Source organism: Mercenaria mercenaria, chromosome 7, assembly GCF_021730395.1.
Source record: "Mercenaria mercenaria strain notata chromosome 7, MADL_Memer_1, whole genome shotgun sequence".
Lineage (NCBI taxonomy): Eukaryota > Metazoa > Mollusca > Bivalvia > Venerida > Veneridae > Mercenaria > Mercenaria mercenaria.
In genome coordinates, this window is record NC_069367.1 from 79,803,243 (window position 1) to 79,825,341 (window position 22,099).

Consider the following 22,099-nt stretch of genomic DNA (forward strand, 5'->3'; position numbering starts at 1 on the left):
AGCAAATGAATTTTTACACACCTAGAGGTCTGGAGATAAATCTCTTACTGCAATTAAAATAGTATTATAATTTACATATTTGCTTGAGTCTGTAACTGTTGCATAACACTATATCACATACAAAATCATTTTACAAAATATAACGGCACTAAGTCTGATGAAGAGATTAAAGTTATATAAAAGGCACGATCTATAGAAAGGTATTATGTGAGGTGACATGCAATTCAAAAGCTTTAAGTGGAATGCAAACTCTGATGTGTGGACAAATAAGTGTGCTGTAATGTTAAGTAAATAACTACCGCTTATTTTTCGTCAATTTAAGTGAGCTAATTTTGCTAGGATCATTGTAACAGCAGATAACGAAAACAAACTTGGAAATTACCCGTACAAAACAAAACAATTAACATCCTGGTAGAATTTTTAGAAATGCTATTTTTATTTTATTCTATTTTTTTTCTGGGTGACTTCATATCCGATATTTACTGTTATTATATGAGCGTATGGAAGTATTCACTAAACATATGGAAGGTAAACATTTATTTTCGTACTAAAGAAAGCTGTATCCTTCAAAGGACGAAATGTCTATAAAAATGGACTTTGTATTTATAATAGAAAGTGTGCAGTCGAGTCACCCAGTTTTAGACACTTCATTGTTATATTGCAAGTTGATTACTTATGATATCGACAAACATGTTGAATCAATAATGTGTAGTCATATTTCGTCTTTATCCAGAAATAATATCAAAAATGAATCTCGTATTGACTACGATATTTTAAGGATCGATTATTCAATTTTTAACGATAAATCTCGTGAAGATAATCCACCACGAATAATCATAATTTCATACATGTACATTTAATTTACGAAAATTATAATGAAATAAATGAAATGCAAGAAAATGTTAGGTAATTTTAACCTCTTTTCAATATTAGGCATTTACATCAATTCATTTCCGTTGATAATAAACCGTCCATAGAGTAATAATAATTCATAAATGAAAATAAATCAAGCTGAAATAAATAAAACCTTATTCATAGCAACATACTGAACATAAAATTTTAACTATATTTTAATTTTCATTAGATAACTGTAAAACCAATTCTCCATTATGTTTTCGGTATCAAACAGTATAGATACCGCTGAAGTGTCAACTGAGACTGGCACAACATATGCAAATTCAAATACCAAATACAACGACCTACAACCACAAAATGCAAATGAAACGGAAGCTAAAGCTTACTGGAAAGAAATCCAAGAAGGCCACAAAATGACGCAGATTTCAGGTGATAATGATAAAACATGTGTACAAGATTATAGTCTAAACACAGAGCGGTACCCACCAATATGCGTTAGCAATCAATGCGTGAAAACGTGCAATAACACCGGTGGTAGACATCCTATAGCTGATGATATATTATCATGTTGTAAATGTGCCCAAAGAAGGTCGAGCGAAACAAACACTAATACAGCCGCTAATATACACCGAATTAGAGACGATGTCGTCGAAAATGGTCTCACTGAAAAACATGTGTATGAAAGTGTGAAACATAGAATAAACCAACACCCTTGTACACAAACGTGTGGAAGTTGTTTAGTTTCTATGGGCAGCCCTAGTTATTTACACCCTGTTTCACAAGTTCAAAGCAAACACGAACATGAATTGATACATTTAAACAGCGACATTAACTGTTGTCGCTCTGCCTGCAGCCAAGGTCAAAGAAATGACTTTCAGCATGTTACAACTGATTCGAGTTATGCATGTGTGGACCATTTCAACCGAAACTTCCCTTTACGTCGAAAACAAAGGAAGTGCATCAGCAGTACCGATAAGTACAAATATTTCCGTAAGGGATTTTACATCTTGTTAGTACTCAATGTAATATTTTTGCTATTAAACGTTGTCGGACTTCCGTTTTTGTACGTTGCTACAGAAACGCAGAGAGATGCTACTGTACAAGAATACAAGAAATGTTTAAAATGTGACATAATTCATAAACTGACAAGTCAGGAGATAAAAGACTTGGGTATCATCAGACATAAGGATGGTCAATGTTGTGTGAAAAACACAGAGGATCTTTTAGCTTTTCTGATAAAGGTTAGCCGTTAATCTGTACATGATTTTTCTTAGAGTCAAAAGCAAGGTGAATAAAACTGTATTTTCAAACATGTCAGGTAGGGAGAAAGGACTATAATGTTTATAATCTGAAAATTGTTTCATTCAAAGAACCTGCACATCCGTGCTATCGTAAGAAAAAGCTATATACATGTAATAAGTTAAGCTATTTTGAAATTTTATCAATTCGTTTTTAAAATACTCTGTTTGTTTTATAATACTTTTTAATTCAAATCTTCCAACAACACATTTACGCATTGTTGTAAACGTACTGAAACAATTTCTACATACTGTACTAGGGCTGGACGAATCAGCAAGGCGTACAGAGAAACTACAAACTCATCAACAAGTTACTGACACGTCGTCGTTCAGCCATTCATTTGTCCGGACACGGTAAGTCAATCTGTGAGCAAGCTATATCTAAGAAATTAAAGTTTATAAATGGTATAATGGCGACTGATTTATAGTGCAAATTACTATCGTGTTAGTATATACTTATATCAATTATTGAAAATAATTTAAATTTTAATTTGGCTATTTCGAATTCCAAAACCAACGACCTGAATAACGTTAGAAAGAACATAAAAAGTTTTCGTTGCCTAACAGGTCATTATACTTTGTTTTGAGAGTATAGATCTACAAATTAAGGCATTTTCATAATATAGCTTGAATTCATATGACATGATTTTACAAACAACAATCGCGTGTAGCGGTCATAATACATTATGTGAAATCAAAACTAATTGACATATTACCTAAATCTAATGAGACAAGATAAATTACAGTCTCAATTTATGTATAGAACAATGCAAAATTATATTTTTCCAACGTCTCTCTCTACAGTTACAAATGCTCACATTGTATGGCGGTCTGGTGGAGTAACAGAAGGTACTTTGACTTACGATGAACATGGAATACATGTAAATACCGGGGGGACTTACGTTTTGTACAGCACAATTGGCTTCAAGAAAGGACCCTGTCATTCCCGGAGGTAACTACCACGTGTGTTATTACGCTAAAATGTGTAGCTATCTTGAGTTTATTGTATGCCGTAATAACTATGTCGACATGTTTTTTGTTGCGCAGAAGATTGGTTGAAACAAATAAATCCGTATCTTTTGTAGGAGAATAGGATATACAGTCAAGTTAAAAGGGGATAAAGGATCACCAACAATATTAGCTGCAGTGCAAAAGCTTTGTTTGAATGGAATAAACTATGAACAAGATTTCGTCACACAAACGGTATTTCAGGTGCCAATGGGACAGAAGCGGGAAGTTTTTATTGACATTGCCCCTGTTGACTACGAATGTATTCTAAAACATCATCCGCACACATTTAGTGTCTTTGAGATATAACGGCACTTTGAAATGATTCAGAAAAAGTATGGCACAAATAGAAATATTACTGAACTTTTTTTTAAAAAAAGTCAAGTTTTGTAGGGCAACTGTCATATTATTTACACACTAAAATCGCGAGGCAGCATATACGCACGACGATCTCTCTTTTATTTAATTGCTCATTGTTTTGGAAAACACTTGTTTAGATTTTAGCTAAATGCATATATCAAGATAGGTAAACATTGGAATTACCTGTTGATAATTTTGCTATGTTGTAGATAATAATATAGGTCAATTTTTATCTATATCAGTTAAGAAAGAGATAATATTAAACCATAATGATTGTGGTGTAAAAATGTATTTGAGCCGTGCCATGGAAAAACCAACATAGTGGGTGTGCGACCAGCATGGATCCAGACCAGCCTGCGCATCCGCGCAGTCTGGTCAGGCTCCATGCTGTTCGCTTTTAAAGCCTATTGGAATTGGAGAAACTGTCAGCGAACAGCATGGATCCTGACCAGACTGCGCGGATGCGCAGGCTGGTCTGGATCCATGCTGGTCGCACACCCACTATGTTGGTTTTCCCATGGCACGGCTCATTTGTATTGAATGTATAACTATTGAACTTTGTATGCGGTCTGCTTACACGTTTAGCACTTTTCAAAGACAACTACTATCATAACAGATAAATATAGTTGTATAAAATTTGACCCTGAATTAATGACTGTTTAGATAACAGTCGTATGACACAGATATGACAAGATATGACTCAATATTGACGTGTTTCTAATTATGTTATTCGGCTTTCGTCCAACTTTATAAAACATTTGTATTATATATTTTCGAAAAATATAATCTTACAGAAAGTTTATTTGTCACATGTTAAGTGGTATCGCGGTTGCATTTATTGATCCGCTGATAGCGAATGTATATTCGTCTTTTCAAACTTGAATAATGTTAAGTATTCATATAGAGAAAACGTAATGTTAATCTTTGCTTATTTTACATAATATGAAAGAAACTGAAATTGAACGAAATGTTTATAATCAAAGTATATTAAAGAGGAAGCTGCATTAATTACATTTTATTACCAACCGTCTGAAGTCTTAACTTACGATTTTTACGAGTAAACCTGAAATAATATACAAACGTAAAATGCGTTATTTTAGTAAGGGATTAATGTCAACGACAAAAAGTAATTGTTTTGTTTGGTTTGAAGTCGCACCGACAAAGCTCAAGTGTTGGCCAGGTGTACTTATGGATACATGGTTTTACGCTTGACTATCAATCCAGAGGTTCAAATCCCGGTCCGGACACAAAACCAAAATTTTGAAATGTTCTTAAGTGTCATACACCAAATTTAAAACCAGTTATTCTGTTCTACAATATAATACAATACAATACAAAGCAATACAATACAATGCAATGCAATGCAATGCAATGCAATACAATACAATACAATACAATACAATACAATACAATACAATACAATACAATACATTACATTACAATGCAAAATGAGTACGTATTTTACTCATGCAGCATATTAAAATGCTTAACTACTATGAAAACAATTATTCAGGTCCTTTTTCAAGATTTTCTTTAGATACAATTTGCAGTTATAAAACATTCGTATGATACTGATATTGCATTGTCATGTTTTGAAACATGTCTTCGTTCTGCTTGAAGTACTTTGTATTCAGTGTTTATATACATTTATAAAGATGTAAAAATGTTATACTGACGTTTAAGTTAAAATTTTGAAATGTAACACTTTTCAAATACATATATCCCACTCATCCGCGATGCTCTCCCTTACACACACACAACAATTAATTCTCTAAGCCATAGTACTTTGTCGACACCAAAACAATAAGACATTGATATTGGCATATAATACGTTTAAACCGTATTTGTTAATTGCACCCGGCACGTTAGACATTTTATTCAAGTTAGTGACTGCTGACACAGAGAATAGTAGCAATTTCTGGCCCAGAAAATGTTAGCAAATGCTGACCATGGAATGTTAGCAACTGCTGGCTAATAGAGTGTTAGCAACTCTTGGCCACAGAAACGTCGGCAACTGCTGACACAGAAATTAAGCGTCTGTCGGCCCATGGAATATTAGCAACTGCGGCCCATAGTTGGTAGCGAATGCTGACCCAGAGAATTTTAGCGACTGCTGACCAAGAGAATGTTAGCGACTGCTGGCCCAGAGAATATTAGCGACTGCGGCCCATAGTTGGCAACGACTGCTGATACAGTGAATGGTAGCAAGTTCCCGCTCAGAGAATGTTAGCGACTGCTGGCCAAGAGAATTTTAGCGTCTGCTGGTCCAGAAACTGTTAGAAACGGTTGACCTAGAAAAAGTTTACACATGCTGGCTAAATGAATGTTAGTGACATGAATGTTAGCGACTGTTGGTTCAGAGAAGTTTAGCAACTGCCAGCTCAGAGAATGCTAGCGGCTGCTTGCAAAGAGTATATTAACGAATGCTGATCGAGAGAACGTAAGTGACTGTTGGCTCAAACAACTGCCCTTGGGAAAGTTAGCGACTGCTGGTCCAGAGAATGTTAGCGACTGTTTGCCGGGAAAATGTTAGTGACTGTTGGTCCAAAGAATGTTAGCGTCTGCTGGCCTAGAGAATGTGAGCGAATGCTGGTCCAGAGAATGTAAGCAACTGCTAGTCCAGAAAAGGTTTGCGACTGCTGGTCAAGAGAATGTCAGCAACTGCTAGTCAGAGAATGTTAGCAACAGTATAGAATAGAATATAGAATATTAGCGACTATGCCCAGAGAATGGTAGCGACTGCTTGGCAAGAGAATTTTAGCGTCTACGTGTCCAGAAACTTTTAGCGACTGCTGGTCCAAAGAATGTTATTAACTGCTGACCAAGTAAATGTTAACGACCAAATTAATGGAGTATTAGCGACTATGGCCCAGAGAATGGTAGCGACTGCTTGGCGAGAGAATTTTAGCGTCTGCTTGTTCAGAGATTTTAGCGACTGTTGGTTCAAAGAATGTAAGCGTCTGCTGGCCTAGAAAATGTTAGCGACTGCTGGTCCAGAGAATATTAGCGACTGCGGCCCTTAGTTGGTAACGACTGCTGACACAGTGAATGATAGCAAGTTCCCGCTCAGAGAATGTTAGCAAATGCTGGCCCATGAATGTTAGCGACTGCATGCCGAGAGAATTTTAGCGTCTGCCGGTCGAGAGACTGTTAGAAATGGCTGACAAGGTATAAGTTAACGCACGCTGGCCAAATGAATGTTAGTGACATGAATGTTAGCGACTGCTGGGTCAGAGAATTTTAGCAACTGCCAGCTCAGAGAATGCTAGCGACTGCTTGCAAAACGCATATTAGCGAATGCTGGTCCAGAGAACGTAAGTGACTGTTGGCTCAAATAATGTTGGCGACTGCTGACCTTGGGAAAGTTAGCGACTGCTGGCCCACAGAATGTAAGCGACTATTGGCCGGGAAAATGTTAGTGACTGTTGGTCCAAAGAATGTTAGCGTTTGCTGGCCTAGAGAATGTAAGCGGCTGTTGGTCCAGAGAATGGTAGCAACTGCTAGTCCAGAAAAGGTTAGCGGCTGCTGGTCAAGAGAATGTCAGCAACTGCTTGTCAGATAATGTTAGCAACTGTTGGCTCGTGGAAGGTCAGCGGCTGCTGACCCATGGAACGTTAACGACTGTGACTGTTGGCTTTGAGAATGTCAGCAACTGCTGTCACAGAGATTGGTAGCGACAACTGGGACAGAACATAGTAGCGACTGACGGCCCATAGAATATTAGCGACTATGGCCCAGAGAATGGTAGCGACTGCTCGGCAAGAGAATTTTCAGAGAATTTTAGGGACTGCTGGTCCAAAGAATGTTAGTAACTGCTGACAAAGTAAATGTTAACGACCAAATTAATGGAGTATTAGCAACTATGGCCCAGAGAATGGTAGCAAGTGCTTGGCAAGAGAATTTTAGCGTCAGCTTGTCCAGAGATTTTAGTGACTGTTGGTCCAAAAAAATGTTAGCGTCTGCTGGCCTAGAGAATGTTAGCGACTGCTGGTCCAGAGAATGCTAGCAAGTGCTAGTCCAGAAAAGGTAAGCGACAGCTGGCCTAGAAAATGTTAGCGACTGCTGGTCAAAAGAATGTACATTATTGCTGGTCAGAGAATGTTAGCAACTGTTGGCCCGTGGAAGGTCAGCGTCTGCTGACCCATGGAATGTTAACGACTGTGGCTTAGAGAATGTCGGCAACTGCTGACACAGAGATTGGTAGCAACTGATGACCCATGGAGTATTAGCGACAGTGGCCCAGAGAATGGTAGCGACTGCTTGCCAAGAGAATTTCAGCGTCTGCTTATTCAGAGACTTTTAGCGACTGCTGGTCCAGAGAATGTTAGTAACTGCTGACCAAATAAATGTTAACGACCAAATTAATGTTTTTGGTTCAGAAAATTTTAGCACAGAGAATGCTGGCGACTGCTTCCAAAGAGCATATTAGCGGCTGCTAATCCAGAGAATGTTAGAGTTACCGCCTGTTGTTCAAAAGAATGTTAGCGACTGCTAGTCCAGAGAATTTGAGCGGCTATTGGCCCAGAGAATATAAGCGACTGTTGGTACAAAGAATGTTAACGCATGTTGGTCAAAATAATGTTAATGGCTGCTAGTCCAGAGAATGTGAGCGACTATTGTTCCAGAGAATGTAATTGACTGTTGGTCCAAAGAATGTTAACGACTATTGCCCCAGAGCATGTTACAGACTTATGGTCTAGAGAATGTTAGTAACTGTTAGTTTAAGGAATGTTAGCGACAGCTGTCCTAGAGAATTTTAGCGACTGCTTGTCCAGAGAATGTTAGCGTCTGCTGGTCCAGATATTGTTTGCGACTGCTTGCCCATTAAATGTCAGCGCCTGCTGGTTCCTGGAATGTTATCGACTGCCGGCCGAATGAATGTTAGCGACTACTAGTCCAGATAATTTTAGAACGAACTGCCAGCTCAGAAATGCTAGAGAATGCTTGTAAAGAGCATATTAGCGACTGCTGGTCCAGAGAATGTAAGTGACTGCTGACCAAGAGAAATTTAGCGACTGTCGGTCGAGAGAATCTTAGCGACAGCTGGCCTAGAGAATGTTAGCGACTGTTGGTCCAAAGAATGTTAACGACTGTTGGGCCTTAGAATGTAAGTGACTGCTGACCTAGGAAATTTTAGTGACTGCTGCTTCAGAGATTGTTAGCAACTGCTAGTCCAGAGAACTTTAGCGGCTGCTGGCCGACAGAATGTTAGCGACTGTTTGACCGAAGAATGTTCGTGACTGCTGGCCTAGGAAGTTTAGCGACTGCTGGTGAAGAGATTGTTAGCAACTGCTAGTCCAGAGAATTTTAGCGGCTGCTGGCCGAGAGAATGTTAGCGACTGCTTGTCCAAAGAATGTTAGCGACTGTTGGTCTAAAGTATGTAAGCGAATGCTGGCCTAGGAAAATTAAGCGACTGCTGGTCAAAAGAATGTTAGTAACTGCTAGTCTAGAAAATGTTAGCGACTGCTGGCCTACAGAATGTTAGCGGCTGTGGGTTCAGATACTTTTTTGGGTTCCAGCATCTTTCCTCTATTATCTTTGCCATCCAGAGATTAATATTATTTAGAAAATTGTATAACTGCTAAAAATGATCACTTTAAATAAGTCAACATACTGGCAACGGGAAGGTTAAACCTTTTTCTGAAATGAAACTAAAACTTTTGATCTTTCTTATACAGAAACACAATTTCTTATGTAAAAACTTTTTTATACTGGATCGGCCCATGTTATCACGAGAATTAACAAGGCAATTAACTTGCTGTTAAATCACGATTTTTATTTTTGAAATGCCTTGCAAGGGGCGAATTTTTATTCTTGCACAGATGGACATCTGAAATCTTTGTCTTGATCCTTCTATAATAACCTTTTTTCGTAGCATAAAATATATAAAATTATCAACGTTATAGTATTATAGTGTTTCTTTTATTCTTATTTTTAATTATTATTATTTTTTTTTTTATTTTATTTTATTATTTTTTTTTTTTTTTGCTTTTTCACACTAACCATAAACGCATTGCCATCTTCCATACAGAGTCGCCCATTGTTTTTCTTTTCTTTTTTTCTTTTCTTCCTTTTTTTTTCTTTTTTTTTGAATTCTTCGTCATCAATTTTGTCGATATTTGTGAATGTATGGAATCGCGTGTAACTTGTGCAATTGTTTCTTATAACAAATCATGCAAACGATATTTTGGAAGTATCAGTCGGTATGTTTTTATTTAGTTACCCTAAGAAATCATGTAAATTTTTAAAGCACGGATATATTCATGCGTATCTGTACCTTTAATGATTAATATCTCGTATATAAGATTATTATTTTTGAAATCATGTTCCTGTTTATCGAATTTGTAAGTGATATGCATATTGGCAATAACGAGAAATAAAAAGGATCTTTTGAAAACATTGTATTCATGCTTTTTTGTTGTACTATTGATTTGTGAGAGCCGGTGGATAATTAAAACAATCATATTGACCGTTTCCAAGAAGAACAGAATGGGAAATAAAAGTTGTGCCGGGATCGTAAAGGCATCCCCTGTGAAAACTACATTTAGTCTTCTTGTCATGGTTTGCAAGAATAGCAACAAAATATGTTTGTTTTGTGCATTAACGTCTCCAGAAGCCCTTGGGATATGCCCGTTACCTCGACCGAAATATTCCCGCGGACTTCTTCAGACATTTATACGCGAAAAAGTGTACTTATTAATAGAGAAGCCAATGTGTTGCGTGTTGCGTGCACGTTGGTACGGCGAAATAAATACTTCTTTTTATCTCTTTCACATTTTTATGTGCAGATTTCCGATTCTTTATTTAATAATGAAATTACTTACGTTTGGTCAGTAAATTCTGTCTTCTTGGTTATAATTATTTTTCTCTCACGTTAATCTTTATCTCCTTTTTCGATTTCTTTTCAAATCTTAATTTATTACTTTTAAACACATTCATGTATTTTCAATTTTAGTTCATGGTTAGAAAGTCATCCTATACTGTCACATTTTTAGAGTGGTGTTGATTTGACTTCACGTGGAACGGGTCATTTATTGATGGTGGCATAACTCTTGGCCCAATTCATTTGTATGTATTACTTTTACTGTTCGTATTATTGTTGATATGTTTCAACAACAAATGCAATAAACTACTGTTAAACTAAATATGTGTGTTATACATGTAAAACGGCATGCTAATCCCGTAAATGCAAGTACAACGTTTTTAACATTAATGTTTTTATCAAACAATACTGATTCTGAATTTATGTTTTGTTATAAATTATATGTGTTTGATAGAAAAATAATGAAGTTTGTGTTGATAAGACAATTTCTATGATAGATTCCATACCACGGTAATAACGATAGGGCGGAGCACTATCCAAAATACTGTTCTAAGAAATGTTACACGTATCTATAGTAAGTTTCTTTTTTGTCTTCAGTTCTGAACCTTACAAGCTTGCAGTTATCCGTATTTAGAAGGTAGTATCATACTGATTTATAAATGATAATCTGATATACGGAACGAAATATGTGGTAAAAAGACGTTTCGCTAATTTAGATAAAACATCTAGCAGCTTTCTCTGAACTTTCTGTCTCGAATGAAGAGTTCAGTTTCCACAATTGATGATGATGATATTTGAAGTGTCACGTACTGATTTTATTTCAAGGTTATAGGATCGCTCTGTGAGCCGCGTTTAAGGCTAATTGTATTTCTTTGGATGCGGCATTAAGTTATATTTAAGCATAACTTATCGTATCTGAACGGATTTTGACAGGGTTTCAATCCCAATTACGATGAAAATACTCTTTAGTAATATTTAAATGATTACAAGTGCTTTCTCCAGGAATTATATATAAATATGTTTAATAAATAATGTTTTATGAGTTATACTACATAGCTCTTTGATAACTTTATTTCTCTTTTAATCAGTTAACAAAAATTCGTCGAAAATCATGGAGAAACGGATACCAATGGGGACTTTGGTGACGTCATTGCTTTAACATCTCTCTCCAGAAGAAATATATCTCGTGTTGCGCACCACCTCTTGGTATCCGCTGGCAAGTGGGTATCGTCGTGATAAACTCTGACTTCCGGGAGCTGTCCAATCCATTCTCGCATCATTTTCACCTGCGGAAAGAACGGAGTTTATTAATTTGTTATTGCTGTAAGACTTATGTAGCTCGTCTCTTATCAAACATAAGATTCAAGTATCTTTTGAGCCGTGCCATGAGAAAACCAACATCCGCGCAGTCTGGTCAGGATCCATGGTGTTCGCTTTCAAAGCCTATAACAATTAGAGAAACCGTTAGCGAACAGCATGGATCCTGACCAGACTGAGCGGATGCGCAGGCTGGTCTGGATCAAGCTGCTCGCAAAGCCACTATGTTGGTTTTCCAACGGGCGGCTCATTTGAATGAAAGCTGCTTGTTTTGTCTTTTCTGTAGAACTTAGTCTAGGTTAATTTTGATACATTTCAGCTCTTTCATTTACTTAGATAGGGAAGGCCTTTCCAAACTACGTATTACACGCATAGTGGTTGGATACTTGGCGTGTTTTTGTGTTTACGCTGGGTCTATGTAGTGGTTATTGTAAGTTCTAACACGACCAGGGAATAACCTATATACACGTAGAGCGAAATCTATCTTGGGTTATTCTGCAATAAACCACTCGCAGGCAATGACGTCATCCGATCCAGGAGCGTAGCATGGTCGTAAAAAATAGTTACCATTTTTACTAACACTGTTGATAGTAGTATGTCGTGTTAGAATCGAAATAATAAGTTTCCAAGTGTGATTTATCGTAGAATAACCCGAGGTTTTCGTTCTTATGCGAAACAATATATCACGAAGGCCTAACAATATATCACGAAGGCCTTCGTGATATATTCTTACGCATAAGAACTCAAAACTCGGGTTATTCTACGATAAACTACGTTTGGAATCTTATTATTTCTTAATTATTTTTAATTCACATGTTGGATTTATTCTGTCTTTAAAACTCTCACATTTTTGATAACCAATATTAGTATAGTAGACAATGGTTTAACGGTTTAGTTTTGCAAGTTCCTGGTCATACTTGCACCTTGTATTTGAAGATTTAATGAAGAAGATATTATAACAGAGTTTTGAGGAAGATCTCTGTCATCTCAACTAAAAACAGACTTAAAAATGTCTTGAGGCAAACTTTCCAACAATTGAAACAAGCGGGATTAGGTATATATGATAAACAATGAAATGTTGTTCTAAGGATAGTGATGTATAACTAGTGTTAAAGTTGTAGACGGAATGTATATCGTCTCAAGTTCTAGATACCAATATGTGACCTTTTTTAGCAAAGGTACTCGCAGACTGTTACACACCTCAAGATAAAACTGCAAGGAAAAAATAGAAAAAACTACAGGTATAAACTTGCTTCCACAGTCTTTAGACAATACCAGTATTGAATATTTGCAGAGAAAATGAGAAAATCCAAAAGCAAGTAACTCAAAATGGAAAAACAACAGGACACTGTAATTGAAATTTGACAGTTCATTACTTTAAATTTCATCAAAACACTTTGCACAAGTTTACCTAGACGAATAAGGTATTTGTGTGGAAACACTGAAGGTTTTATAATATACATGTATCTGAGTAAGAGATTTTGTGAAATAGATGTGCCATTTGTTCTACTTACATTTCTCACTTTCCCATTTCATAGTCTGTTTAAGACATAATATTAACGTTAATTCTACATAATATTATGACAATAGCAGAAAGTACACACCACTGTAGTCATAAACATTTAAAAATGACTTGGCAATTCATGGCAGTTTTTACACATAAGATTAGAGTATGAAATTATCAATGTATGATGAATATTACCTCCATTTCTTCGAGCCCTGATGTGCTTTTGATGTGATCTCGTTCATCGTGAGTAAGTGGTACAATAAAACACGTTCCGGTAGTTATAGCAACAAGATGGTGCTGAAAAAGTTGATTAATCTTTTATCAAGAAATTACGTGCAGTTTTGTTGATTTCGTTGGTAGGTCAACCCGCCTGCATACCTCAATAGGCAGAATGCAGATCTACGGATTGCTGGGTCGGGTGTTCTCCTCGACGATTTTATGAAGTACTTTGTGTCTGAATTCATTTGTCCTCCACCGCTTATTCAAGTAAGGATGGAAGCAGTAACTTGTGGAGATCATGTTTGTTCTGGTACAGAATCCAGGAACACTAGTTAGGGTAACTGCACACTGTTACATAACTGAAATACTGTTGGAAAAAGGCGCTAAACACAAGCAATCAAATCATTGTTAGTTCGAATTCCACTTGCAGTTAATACAACACTCATTAAAATGCTAAATCTGGTGCCGACGTGTGAAAGACATTTAGATCTTGCATTTACATGTAAAGTCAAGTTTTCTTTTTAAAATTACATTTATTGAATAAAAAATCTTGAACATGTTAAGCAAATAAATGTTCTTTGCATTCATTTAAGTATATATTTTTATGCATTCTGGATCATTTATAAAACATACTCTTAAGCCATTCAAGTGTAGGTCCCTACCAATGAAATATAAACATTATCATTTCTCCGTGGAATCATCAGATATGTTTCATAATTATTGTTCAAAAATATACAAAAGTGTATCTTCTTACCCCTACGAGATTGCGATGCAATTAAAGTAAACACTAACTGTTTACAGTGTCATAGATGAAAATAACAATATATAAAGTTGTTCATATTCTATGTTTTATAAACTGATTAGACTAAAATAAATAAAGAAAAACTGTTAAACGGACTGAAAAGAAACTTGTAGCTTCAGTGTGTGACCTTAACATCCATTTTAAATTGTTAATAGATAAAAGTCATATACTGGTTATGTGAAATCAACAGATGTAGCCATTTTGGTTCTTCTAAACAGAAAAAAGAACTTTTAACCCTCATGTTCTACAATCTAATGTGTGTTTACCGAACGAAGCGCAAACAAACGCATTTTCTTGTCATGTAAACACCGGCGAAGAAGCGACGACGTCATACTTTATTTGTTTATTTTTAAGAACATGTAGATTCACTTGAATGCATCATACAACCGTGCATGAATTGATATAAATATACGAAAGTGTATTTATTTACCAAAACCGGATCATAGCCGAACCGCATGCTGTCTGTTTCTGTATGTTCCCCATGTGTAGTATGTGCTCCGCTCACCACGTAACTCACATAACATACTATCTGTAGATAAACATTTATTAGTATCCATGAACGATTGAGCTATTATAACCGAGATGCTAACAATGTTAGCTTTAAAAGTCGGCAATCCGCTTAAGGTAGGTCTGTACTAGTTGAGTTTACGTAGACTTATGTAATAGCAAACTTTATGCAGCTTCATCATCAATCCCTGACTAAAATGCAAAAGAAAAGAAACATTTTGACACTGATTTCTTATTTTGTTATTCGAAATTGCGTTAGGCTAAATAAGAAATAGAGGTTATTTGTTTGTTTTGAGTGAATATGGAATAGGCCTATATCTCACTAGATCTAGAAGTGAGAAAATTTCAAATTTTTTCACGAGCGCGTAGCGCGAGTGAAAATGTGAAAATTTTCTCGCTTCGAGGTGAGATATATTCCATATTCACGAAAAACAAACAAATTTTCTTTTTACTTTATGCTCAATTACGTTGAGATGTGCATTTTGCAACTATTTTTTATCTCAGCGCTTGAAACAGACGCGCGTGAACAGACATGACGTCATACGTGCTGTGACGTTATAAAGACGCATACAACAAAGTTCCATTTTATTTTATTTTTTTGCTGCATAACGTTATGAAATTCTCTTTAAGTAAAATAATTTGAATCGAGAAATATACTATAAAGAACAAAGTGCGACTACAATTTTTATCCTGTTTAAAGCAAATAATTTAAAATTCATACACAATGTAATGAGGGGGCGGAGCTCTATCTCTAACAGTGTGAAAATATAGATTTCATATTTTCACAGTGTGAGTGATGAGATATGAAAATATTTAACTGATAGAATACAGTATTTCATTAGTTAGCATAAAATAAAATGCTATATTTGTACTCTAAAACGCATATATTAAACTTACAATTCATGTGTTGATGCAGGGTAGCATGTTGCATATTCTTTAACATTTAGCCTGCTGTAGGCAAGTTATTCTGCCTCTGTGAGCAGGGCAGACCAATCTCAACCACCTGCACGGATGATCTGCACCTACTGTTTGCTATTCAGTCAGTAAATTTTCAGTGAACACCCCTTCAAATAATAAATGGTTTTGCTCAAATTAAATGATGGACCAGTCCATTTTAGAAATTTAGCAGGCTAAGAGTTAAAATTAATATATTTATTTAATGTAGAAATTGAATTTTAATATCACACGCGTGTATGACGACATATCCGTACTAACGATATACATTCCAACATAGTAAATATACTGAAATTTTTTGCTGTGAAACAGGTTAACTTTTTACCCCATCCTCTCGAAAATGACGAAATAAAGTTTCTGCTTTTTGTAACTACTGTTCTCTATTTTCTATGTCGTGTATCTTGAATTATAATAGCGGTATACAGACTGTTTAAGGATTGCCTTTCTAATGAATAGAAGCGATTCCATCCAGCTTTTTCCTTTATAACTGACATTGAGGTGTTGTGAGGCAAACAAATCACCTCTGCACGCAGTTAGACTCACAAAGGTTAACAAAAGTTGTCTCTTATAATTAGGGTTGTTTGTACAGAAGTAGTTTACAGCTGAATCCACATTTTCAAATCAAACTCTTTAGTCCGAAAGCATTTTATAAAGGTATGTATCATTATCTGTCAATCAAATTACACCGTGATCAACTGTACTTGAAGTTCCCTACACAAAGTCGACTGGTTCACAAATTCAATGAAATGGAGCAATGCATCCTAAGATTATGTTACTGTTCAAATTCTGCTGATATTGAAAGAGCTCATGAATAGGACCTAAAGACAAGGTAAGTAAGCGGCTTCATGAGGTACATAGAAAAACTAACCTTAGAATAACTCGGAAAGAACAGTTCTTTTCAAACTGTCTAGAATGATTCAGAAACTGTAATCAATATCAAGACATGTAGTAACAGACTCTGGAAATAGTTCCTTGGTTGCTTTCCATACTTGCTAACGGCCTGCACATAAGGCACGGTGTATATGCATATCGGATCTCTCTCTCTCTCTCTGCAAAAATGAGAAAAACGGATCCCTCTCTGTTCGCGCACAGGACACCCTTTGTGGTAAACAATGAACTCCAACGTCAGTGAGCTCGGAAAATCGAAATTTTCGTCCTAAACACATTTTTGTGCATAAAAAAACCCATATGAACCACGGAATGACGTAGCTATATACCATCGCTTTTTTATCGTTACATTTGTTTTATCAGTTGGCACAAGTCCAAACGAAGATGAGATATAGTTATTTTTATCTAAAAACGTTTTACTTTCGATTTCGTTAATGCATGGAATCCATCTGAATCGGCTCAATTTTGCCCCACAAGATCACACGGCACGGGAACCCTCTAGGACATATTTAATTTTCTATCGGCAACGATGTCCTCTCAATTTAATTTCAGTGTTAGAGTTATCTTCTTCTTCTTGTCGTTCGCGACTACACTGTCAGACCAGTAGCCTCGATGAAACTTGTGGTTTGCCGCAGATCATCAATGCCTCCATACAGTTTCTGGTGGATTGAGATATCTATCGGCCAAGTGGCAGCTCGCTCCTGGTCATGTCTTTTACATCTCTGAAGTATATGCTCCGCAGTCTGATCTTCTTCACCACATGGACAAGTTGGCGATGATGCCAGTCTGTATTTCTTGTACATGTGAGCATTGAGCTTGTTGTGCCCTAAGCGGAGCCTGACTATCATCACTTGTGGACGATTTCTCTGTATTGATCGATACACACCAATCTTCAGCCCAAGCTGAAAGCTTGTTGATAACTATACAGCCATCTGGAGTTAGAGTTATGAAGTGGTGTTCGTATTTAAAAGCACCACACTAATTATAGGTTATTAGCTATGAACGAGTTTGGGTGCGCACCATAAACCGGTTTAAGCTCCCAAGTGGTGTTTTGCCACTGACCGTTCCAAGGCGGTGCCCCACTGTGTTCCTTTGTTTGTTCGTTTTGTCCTAATGTGTTGGCTTTGTGTGTGCGCGTGTATGTGTGTGTGTGTTTGTGGTGTATTGGCCTTGTGTGTGCGCGCGTGTATGTGTATGTATGCGGGTGGTGTGCACGTCTGAGTGCTGTAGGTTTCGTTTTTGGGAGGCTACGTTTTTGGTGCGTGGCATTCCCTGTTTGATATTTGTCTTTTTTTGCAGCGGAAATAGTTTGCACGACTTTAGGAGCGCAGTATTCTTCCGCTAAAAAACGAGTGCATATTTACCGATGCATTTTTATTACATACACAGACATTGTAATGTAACTACTATAAGTTTGTTCAATAGTCTGAATAATACTGAACTAAATAAAAAAAATAATGCCACGACACATTCAATTACGTCACGCATCCGATATGAAAGTCAGGCGTCAGGGTATGAAAAAATATCGATGTTTCCGGTACAGACTTGTGTGCCCGGACGGACGGGGCTTTGTTATTGTACAGATGTGTCGCTGATCGCCCCCTTTTCAGACTAGCTATGCATGAATGGCCCCACTTTGTATCAAGTCAAATTATACAAATTCGCGTTTAAACATTACTTGAGTATCACTAAGGTATAAGTAAATTTGATAATAAAATTTAAATATGCATGTTATGTTAAATTGCTGACTTGTTTTCAATTATAAAGCATATTAAGTAGTAAAAACACCATGATCTATTTCCCTTAGAAAGAGATGTTGTTTTCAATAAGAATATCATCTCAAAATTCTTACATTGAAGTTGAGGGTGCCTGTGCCGATAGAAAATTTTGTCAAAGAGAGCTTCCGTGCCGGGAGCAGAAAGTCAAGAGAGATCCTGTGAGGCAAAATCGCACCGCCTGAAAGGGATCCCGTGCATTAACGGAATCAAAAGTAGGGCATTTTTAATGAAACATGATTAAAATAACCACATAAAGTGCATTTACAGTAAGATTGGATCAACTCAACGACTTCACATCTAAGGTACTAGATATTTGCTATATTCAAGAAAAGTCGTATTTAAGTTTCATAAACATCGCACGATGTTCATTCAAGCCAGTACCCTCAGTCTACATTCCATCTTCGTTTGGACATGTGCTAACTGATAAAAACAAATGTAACGATAAAAAAGCAATGGTATGTAGCTACGTCATTCCGTGGTTCATATGTTTTTTATGCACAAAAATGTGTTTAGGATGAAATTTTCGATTTTCTGAGGTCACTGACGTTGGAGTTCATTGTCTACCACAAAGAGTGTCCTGTGTGCGAACAGAGAGGGATCCGTTTTCTCAATTTCAAAAGAGAAAGGATCCGATATGCATAAACACTGTGTAAGGCAAGGTAAACGAAGCTACACTTGACACCATATCGTAATACTGACCCGTCAAGATGGGCGGTATTTAAATTATGTCATGTTACCGTTACGGTATAAAAATGTATGTTTTGTTACTGCCCTAAAACACACCTGGTAAACTACAGAGCTACCTCTTAAAGAGGTATACGGTAAACTGCTCTGTCGCAACTTCCGAGGTAGTGCACGTCGCGATAAAAGAACATCAACAAAGGTGAGTGTCATCATATTTTTTGCATTTTAACAAGCAGCGTATCGAATATCAAAAATCGGGGAATGGTAGGCGATGTAGATATGATTTAACTTTACAGAGAACTTTAAGTTTGCTAATTCATTCTTAATTTGTGGTCGTGGTGATGTTTACCAACAAGCTGATTTAGCAGTAAATTTGGCCATTTCGTCATGAAAGCACTTTCATTGTCAAATATTTGCATTTTAACTAATATTAAGAAGCAAACTGAGTAGGCGTGAGATACGTGCACTACCTCGGAAGTTGCGACAGAGCAGTTTACCGTATACCTCTCAAAGAGGTAGCTCTGTAGTTTACCAGGCGTGTAAAAGTGTTTAAAGATCTTTGTTTATGCTTGACAAAATGAAGTATACTCTATGTTTTACCTTGTCAATGTCTTTTTCTATAAGAAGGAGGTAGAGATGGGAATATTTACATCAATTACACAATTAAATAATTTAAAGATATACAGGCGTGAGAAAGAAGAAAATCACATATCTGAACACTTTATTATTAAGCCCAATAGACATCATTGTTATCTGCGTTGAAATATAATTTATGGTAAAAAAAAGGTGAAATTTTAAGGAACGGACCTGTACGCGTTCTTTTGAAAACCATTATACGTTTACCTTATAAGTTTGTTCGAAATGTTAATCTGTTTGTTCGAGAGATATAAACATATACGTTACGTATAGTTCTAACGTGTACAGTTAAATTGTGACCAATTCCAATGCCTTGAATTTTGACACTTGAGAAGGCCATCAACATAATAAGTATAAGTAAAGTCTGGACCGCTTTAATTATCTCAAATCTTGCCTTTCTATTATAAACTGAACCGTACCTAATAAATCATTCATCAGCTTACTAAAAAGCTGCATAAATGGTTTCTAAGTAATTATTTGAAAGAAAATAAGATATTGTCTTGTACATACCACAATCTGCAATATGTCATGAACGTTAGCCATATTGATATACATGTATGAAGTTATCTCTTCTATTTGTCACTTTCCCACTAGGTCATTACTTTGGAGATAAGGGTTTTATGAAAATAAACCGAATTATTATTGTAAATACTATGGTGGCATATTTCTGCCAACCACTTATCCACTTATTTATCTCGAAATTGTTCGTTAAAATGTCACTAATTCAGTTATTATCTGGCAAGTGACAAAACTGCTTGCTATCCACTTAAGTATCTTAACAGGACAAAACTGCTTGTTGGTGCCCATTACTGCCATCCACATATTCACTTACGTTAACTAGGTATCTTGATTTTTGTCAGTTTGTCAGTTATGATTGGCAATATCCCGTAATCGTCCCCTAAAATTACGATATAAATGAAAAGAGGCATAACGATTATGCAAATTTATCATTCCAAATCCTATCTATAGACACAAACTATTAGGGGTGATGGTAGGGGATGATTCTGCCACAGGGTGAGAAAAATGTAAAGCCAAACCGAGACTCGAACCCGGAACCTCGAAATACCGTTCCGGTAATCTACCGACTGAGCTCCCCGATCGCCAACACATTTTCTCCCCGTTTCAATATTCAAGTTCTATACCATGACATATTTCCCCACCATTTTGAAATTCGCCCTCGAAAAAAAAATGAAATTAGGGGCCATTTGTTATGTGAATACTAGGTACGCTCTTTTAATATGTGTACCAAACGTGTAGCATTTTACATCAATTCTTCATACAAGCTATTTTTTATTGGGCTTAAGGTCACACGGACACAATTATAGATCATATGGCGACTTTCCGGCTTTTGATGGTTGAGGAAGACCCGAGGTGCCCCTCCGTGCATTATTTCATCACGAGCAGGGGCACCTGAGTAGAACCACCGACCTTCTGTAAGCCAGCTGGATGGCCTCCTCACATGAAGAAGTCAACGCCCCGAGTAAGACTCGAACCCACATCGATTTGGGGCAATAGATTTGAAGTCAGCTACCTTAACCACTTGGCCACGGAGGTCCCTTTATGCATGCTATATCATACATACAAATGTATTTGTCTTATATAAGGTACTTTATAATTGATGTTGGTAATAAGCTTTACTCCAGCTAGTCTTTAATTATAGGAATTCCGTTACTGTGTTAATCCTAATTAATTAACCAATCTATCAATCAGCAGTCTCATTATGTAGCATGGTTATTGATTAGGGTCTTTCTCTGCGGCTGAAGAAATAAAACAAATAGAACTATCATTTTATCTTTAAAGTTGTATCGCACATGTCAGTTTATCATTTTCTTTCATTCCATGTCCTCCTCGCCCCTTCCACACACACACATACGCACACGCAAACGCTTCGCAGACGCAGGCGCACGCGCACGCGCACGCACACGCACACGCACACGCAAACACGCACACACACTTATGCATACATTTCTCCCTCCACGCCTGTTGTATCTGTATTACCAATAAATATTACTTATATCAATAACATTTGAACATTTTATTATCATATTACAAAAATAATACAATATAATGTACAATTATTGCCTTTTGGATTTATCGACCTTATAAAGCGATATCGACCGATCCTAAAAGGCAACAATTGTTTATTAAATCCGGCCTAGTTATAAGTATAAACATTAAATACAAATATCTGCAGCCTTTGGTTATTTTTCGTGGTAAATTGTGTTCGACGTCGCATTGTTTTGACGTCAAACCGTGATGACGTCACAGCGTGAGGTCAATACGTGTATTAAGATCCGCCTTCGAGTCAATAGACTTTTACAAAGATCATGTGACTACATCTAGACCAATGGAAAGGACTTTAATATAGATTTGATAATAATAGCAATTATTTAAAGTGATATAATTATATGTCCTAATATGAATGACCAAAAGTTCAAAAAAGAGGAAAATGTTTGCACGAG

General features: G+C 36.5%; 2 protein-coding genes across 5 annotated transcripts; one reads left to right on the forward strand and one right to left on the reverse strand.

The window, feature by feature from the left end:
- The first annotated feature begins 413 nt into the window (after window positions 1-413).
- On the forward strand, window positions 414-10,985 carry LOC123555287 (uncharacterized). Of its 4 annotated transcripts, none has more exons than XM_045345945.2 (5): window positions 414-528; window positions 1,085-2,096; window positions 2,414-2,507; window positions 2,958-3,105; window positions 3,239-9,926. In XM_045345945.2, the coding sequence occupies exons 2-5, from the start codon at window positions 1,110-1,112 to the stop codon at window positions 3,468-3,470; spliced, it is 1,461 nt and encodes a 486-aa protein (XP_045201880.2). In that variant the 5' UTR covers window positions 414-528; window positions 1,085-1,109; the 3' UTR covers window positions 3,471-9,926. The 4 variants fall into 4 exon arrangements, 3 of the variants coding, with proteins under 3 accessions (XP_045201880.2, XP_045201883.2, XP_053404720.1); XM_045345948.2 differs by having other exon boundaries at window positions 451-528; window positions 1,130-2,096; XR_008371844.1 differs by lacking the exons at window positions 414-528; window positions 3,239-9,926 and adding exons at window positions 10,478-10,590; window positions 10,943-10,985 and having other exon boundaries at window positions 576-2,096.
- A 416-nt stretch (window positions 10,986-11,401) lies between these two features.
- On the reverse strand, window positions 11,402-20,269 carry LOC123553827 (uncharacterized). Its single transcript, XM_045343494.2, has 4 exons — window positions 20,148-20,269; window positions 14,621-14,719; window positions 13,365-13,466; window positions 11,402-11,631 (listed from the first exon to the last, which is right to left on the reverse strand). Exons 1-4 carry the CDS (start codon window positions 20,190-20,192, stop codon window positions 11,455-11,457), a joined length of 423 nt encoding a protein of 140 aa, XP_045199429.2. The 5' UTR covers window positions 20,193-20,269; the 3' UTR covers window positions 11,402-11,454.
- Window positions 20,270-22,099: the final 1,830 nt, after the last annotated feature.